General features: G+C 40.9%; 1 protein-coding gene across 1 annotated transcript in view; it reads right to left on the bottom strand.

Annotated features, from left to right (window-relative positions):
* Window positions 1-287: 287 nt before the first annotated feature.
* The window catches only part of HELB (DNA helicase B), a 28,358-nt gene continuing 22,645 nt past the window's right edge, over window positions 288-6,000 (bottom strand). The window contains exons 12-13 of the mRNA XM_019732448.3: window positions 5,416-5,910; window positions 288-3,272 (exon numbers count right to left, since the gene is read on the bottom strand). Of these exons, the coding sequence (XP_019588007.3) occupies window positions 3,168-3,272; window positions 5,416-5,910 (600 nt within the window). The 3' untranslated portion in view covers window positions 288-3,167. The remainder of the gene's footprint in view (window positions 3,273-5,415; window positions 5,911-6,000) is intronic.

Raw genomic sequence — 6,000 nt, 5'->3', positions numbered from 1 at the left:
TTGAATAGTTACACTAATAACTGTTATTTGGTGAATATAAAAAAAATAGATCTGTATATTGATTGTAGACTCTCCATATTGAAATGATTATTTTCCAAACATTTTCATTTTGGTCAATAATTCGAATAACTGCTTGGATGAAGCATTTGAACACTGTGTCCTTTGTTTAAGGAAAAAGTTCACCTTTCTTTTTGCGCAAGAAATATATTATTTCAAACACATTTCAGGACCGCCAGGGCAAGAAAGTATAAAGCAGAATCATGTTAAGGAAAAAAAAAGATCATGAGTCACTTAAATATGTATTTTTATTTGTAACAAACAAGTATTAAACTGTAAAGTATTTTTGTACAAATTTAATACTTTAATAGCATGGTATTTATCGTCTATGTATGGTTTTGGGGAATTCAAAATTGTTGCAAATATTTGTATGGAAAAAAACAACCCTCTACCAAATGGAATAAACAGTGATTTTAAAAAGCCAAAAGAAATGACATGCAATTTGAATGTATTTTCATGTGCTAGACTGAGCCCTACACAATGCTTATTGTTACATAATTATTTAAAAGGGGATGGTTTTGCCATAAACTTGAAAAGCAGCATGGAAGAGTGGGAAGAGTATAGGTTTTGAAATCCAATCTGAGTTTGAATTCCAGCTCACTGGTGGTTTGAAATTTACTTATTGGGGGTCAGTGTCCCCGCAGTGATGCCGAAGGTCAGATGTGTACTTCAGGACTGTCGTAAGGTAAGGCGTGTGACACAAGTGGAAGTGCTGAAACCGCCAGCACACAGGAACACCCCGAGATTAACAGTGCATTGATTTTAGGTGACAAAGATCACAACATCAGCCCTCAGAGACCATTACAGGTAGCCTATGAAGTAAATTGACAGACGCTATTAAAATGTACAAATTCTAATTATGCTATCTTCAAATAAAGCAAAGCACACCGATCGTCCCAAGTTTTCATTGTGCAGATTGCCTTGCACACCTTGTAAAGTCACAAGGACAAGACAAGGATGTCCATTCTCGCCACTTCTATTTAACAGTGTCCTGGAGGTGCCAGCCAGGGCGATAAGACAAGAAAATGAAATAAAAGGCATCCAGTTTGGAAAAGAAGAAGTAAAACTATCTCTGTTTACAGATGATATAAAAACTTGTGCTTCAGAGGACAGCATGAAGAAAGGGCAAAGCCAAAAAATGGGAAAAAATTTTGCAAATGCTGTTTTTAATAAGGGACTTGTATGTAGATATATAAAGAACTTAGATCTCCATAATAATAATAAAAAAAAAAATTTTTAATTGGGCAAAAGATCTGAACAGACATTTCTCCTAAGAGGACACACAAACGGTTCATAAACTCATGAAAAGATACTCAACATCATCAGCCCATAGGGAAACGTAAATCCAAACCACAATGAAATATCACTTGATACCCACTACATGATTATAATCAAAAAGTCAGATAATAACAGGTGTTGGGGAGAATGTGGAGAAATTGGAACGTTCACACACTGCTGGTGTAAATATGGAAACTTTGGAAAACAGTCTGTCACTTCCTCAAAAGGGGAAATAGTGTTACAACATGACTCAGCAACTGCACTCCTAGGGATATACCTAAAAGGAATGAAAATATATGGCCACACCACAACTTGTACACAGATGTTCACAGCTGTGTTAGTTATAACAGCCAATATGTGGAAACAACCCAGATGTCCATCAACTGATGAATGGATACATTCAATGTGCTCTACCAGTACTGTGGAATATTACTTGGTAATAAAAGAGATTAATGCCTTTTGCATCAAGGCATCTCTGAGAGCAAGGTGGGTCACCTGCAGCTCTACTGCAGCCACCCACAAAAATTCAGCAAGTGTTCATGGCCTTGCCACATCAGCTCAAACCATCACGGTCTGATCTGGAAATCTGGCCTCAATATATACAGCCAGTTTTCCCATCATTGCGTGAAGCTAGCTCTTTGTACATAATTTTTAAAAAACTTTTGAAAGAGAGAGAGATAAAGCAGTGAGAGATACATGCTACCACATATGGATGAAATCTGAAAATATGCTAAGTCGAAAAAGTCAATGACAAAGGACCATGTATCCTATGACTCCATTTATGTGAAATGTCTGGAACAGACAAATCAATAGAGACAAAGTAGATCAGTAGTTACCTAGGATTGGATGGAATGAGAGGATTACAGCTAAGAGGTATAGGATTTCTTTTGGGGGTTCTATAAAAATATTCTAAAACTAATTGTAGTGCTGGTAGCGCAATTCTGAATACACTAAAAGCCACTCAGTTGTGTAAACAGGTGACCTGTATGCAAATTCTATCTCAATAGGCTATTTTTAAAACATTGGGATAACAGGTAAATTTGTCCTCTTAACTTATTCTTTCACCATTTAACAATAAATACTCTAAAAAAAAGTAAAATAAAATCACCCTGAGAGAAAATAATTTTTCAAAAGTAGAGTATCTTCAAAACAATGTGCTCCCCTCTCCAAAATGGTAATGGCGTGACATGACAAACGGGTTAGCTAATGCTACAGTGATAATCATATTGCAATACATAAGTATCCAATCAACAGTGTATATCTTAAACTTACGCAATGTTACATGTCAATTATATCTCAAATTAAGAAAAACAAAACAAAACAGAAAACAAAGAAAACAATGAGCTTCCCAACTCAAAAGGAATTTCCAGGAAAAAGCTCCAGATGTGGTGGAGGCAGGAAGCAGGGATGGAGAAAAGGGCAACCTGGAGAGACGACCACTTTGCTGAAGATCCAACGTCCTGGAATTGGCGTCAGTAAGCAATGCAATTACAGTTTATCTTGACCATCGCTTCATCCCTTTGGCAATGATCGTGGAAGTTAATAAGGCATTATCCTAGAAAGTAAACACTTTTTAAAGTATAAAATTAAACAATTATATGTAAAACATCTTTTCCTTTCATTTCTATCCAGTGCTACCAGTTCTCATGATGACAGATACTGAAATCATTAAGGTTTTCTTTGATCAAGTGAATTTAAAACATCTGCTGACACCTGCAAATAAAACTCCAGTGATAGACGTCCTCTTTTATCTTGATACTTTGAAGCGAGGATGTTCATTTTGTGTTGAATGGAAAAAAATAAGACAGTTATCTGAGCAATCGGAAATAAAATCAGGTTTCTTGATTATGTGTGGATTTGAAAAGTTGCCTGGGGGTTAAACTATTCAGTCTCAAATCCCGAAGTTTGGAAGATACTTGTGGAGATGATTCTTCCACCTGTTAGAACAACAATAAAAATAAAGTTAATTTTGTAAAAATGTAGTCAGTCTACCCTATGTACTTCTTTTCCCTCTGACTGCTTCTGCATAAGACCCAGTACCTTTTCCCCACCCTTTGGAAGACTTAAGCAAACCAGAGCAATGAGCTCTCGGATCTTTGTGGGGCTGTGTCTACTTTTGCTCACTGGGACCCCCAGCACCCAGCTCTGGGACTGGCACATAGAAGTGACCGTTTGCTGAATGCATACATCTAATTGCTAAAAATGTGAACAAGGCCTACTACATATTTAGGCAGCCCAGTACAAAATTAAAATGAGGAATCCCCAGAAATGAGGGATGTGATGCCAATATCAGTAGGATATATGATAATAAAGCAAGGGATTTGTCTGTTTTCCTCCTTCGGACGCTTAGATCAGTGACTAGCAGAGGACCTAAATTTTTTTTAGCGCCGGCCCGGTGGCTCAGGCGGTTAGCGCTCCATGCTCCTAACTCCGAAGGCTGCCGGCTCGATTCCCACATGTGCCAGTGGGCTCTCAACCACAAAGTTGCCAGTTCGATTCCTCAACTCCCGCAAGGGATGGTGGGCTCAGCCCCCTGCAACTAGCAACTGCAACTGGACCTGGAGCGGAGCTGCGCCCTCCACAACTAAGACTGAAAGGACAGCAACTTGAAGCTGAACGGCACCCTCCACAACTAAGATTGAAAGGACAACAACTTGACTTGGGGAAAAAAAATTTTTTTCAAATGCCAAATGAGGTGAGGCAGAGAGAAGAAGGCATCCAAATCAAGTGTACAACAAAAGCCAAAAGGGAGACATGAGCATCAGTTTGGCTCATTTTAGTGAATGAAGAGACTAGCTTGACGAAAGTAGAAAAAAGAATAGTTAGACATGATAATGGGAAAGCTGGACTCCAACTATGAAAGGTCTCAAATGCCTGATAGTCTAGCATTTATGTTGTAGGCACTAGAGTGACACCGAAGGCTCTTAGACCCAGGAATGAGCTAAATACTGACGGGGGTTACTGGTACCAGTGTGTCGGGTGTATTAGGAGAATGGAAATAAGACAGTAAGGTAGCCAGGTCGGCAATCATCCAAGAAGATGAGATCAGGATCTAAAACAGCCCAGACGAAATGGGATGAAAGAAATTCCTGAGAGACATATTTTGCAATAAATCTAGCAACTAACTAGAGGCAGAGGGTGAAAGCTATGTGAGTCTAAGGTGACACCAAAATTTTAAGCTTGTGTAGTTGGGAGAATGGTGTCTGAAATGGAGAAATCAGAAAAGAGAGTTTCAGAAAGTCAATCTCTAGGAACAAAGACACAGATGGGGGAGATGGTTCATGACCTTCTGTTCAGTGTTAAGAGTATTCAGTGATGCACCGAGTTACTTACTAGCCTGTGTGTGTCCACCATGGGCCAGCCATCAGCACATGACTGGGAACTGTCACTTACCTTTGCATTGCTAATGCCTGAAATGCAGTAGACAGGTGAAAACTATTTGTTGAACAAATGATCAGTGCAAAAGTGATGGCTGAGATTTAGAGAACAGGATCACTTCTCAAAGGAAAAAAGAACTGAGCCTTGGGGAGATGTCTCCAGTCAGTGGATGGGAAGAAGTGAAGAAACGAAGGGAGGCTGAGACGGTGAGGAAGGGCAAGTGTTAGACAAGGCTCGCCGAAACCAAGGGAAGGAAACATTGAAACAGCAGCCACAGTGAAAACTGCTGAAAATTGCAAAATTGAAAATTGACTGCTGAAAAGAGTCAAGTTGACAAGATGATTGGAAGCAGCTGCTTCAGGGGAGCTGTGGGGATAAAAGTGAGATTAGGGCCCACAGAAGGGAGGGGAGGGTGATGAGGAAGGTATGCAGGAAGAAGGTGCAAGATGACAAACTATTGCTTCCGGCAAGCCAATGGATGGAGGCTCCCTCGAATGCCAGCCGCGGGCAGAGTGAGAAAGACTGCCAGGCTCAGCTGGGCATAGGAGAGAGGAAACTGGACAGAGATGAGAGAACCCTGGTTTTTACATCCTACAGCACCATGCAACACTAATACAATTACATCGTACTTGAGTACAGATAAGCACACCAAGGTTAGCAATATCTCAATAAAACTTGAGCGCATGAGCCCACCATGCCTACCATAAGAATTTTGTTTGGACTTTCATGATCATCCAGGCCACAGGTTCTCTTGGGCCCTCGAGATTTGGATGGATCTTCATCTGTATCCGCTTCATCAGGTGGAGGTAATTTCCAATCTCCACCAAAGGCGACTGTCTTATCATCAACCGCAGAGGCCTGGCTTCTGGGGACATTGTTTGTCACAACCTCAGCTGTGCCTGCAGGGAGTGGTGACGTGGACAGTTGTGTGCTGGGGCCGCCGCTATCTCCAGAGCTCTTTGACGGGGACGCAAAATCTGCTGGCGATGCAGAGCTAGTAGAGAGCTTGTTTTGCAAGAAATGTTTTAAACGAGTGTTTCTGGGCATACTGCTGTTCGAAATTGAGCTCCGGAGCTGAGATTCTTCTGCAATGACGTACACTCTGCAGCGGCCCCTGGTCACCGCGGTGTAAACGTGTTGCCAGTGCTGGCGACCCGCCTTCCCAACGACGTAGACGACTGTCTGCTCCTCAGACCCCTGAGAGGGAACAATGCATTCAGGAGACTTAGTAGTGTGTAAGGGGTTCATGTCTTCAAAAAGTCAGTCTACAGAGGTAGAAAAGAGACA

The sequence above is a fragment of the Rhinolophus sinicus genome, chromosome 1 (genome assembly GCF_057876585.1).
Source record: "Rhinolophus sinicus isolate RSI-liver-muscle chromosome 1, RSI-T2T, whole genome shotgun sequence".
Taxonomy (NCBI): domain Eukaryota; kingdom Metazoa; phylum Chordata; class Mammalia; order Chiroptera; family Rhinolophidae; genus Rhinolophus; species Rhinolophus sinicus.
Note: the sequence above shows the minus strand (reverse complement) of the source record. Positions and strands in the feature narration are given on the sequence as shown.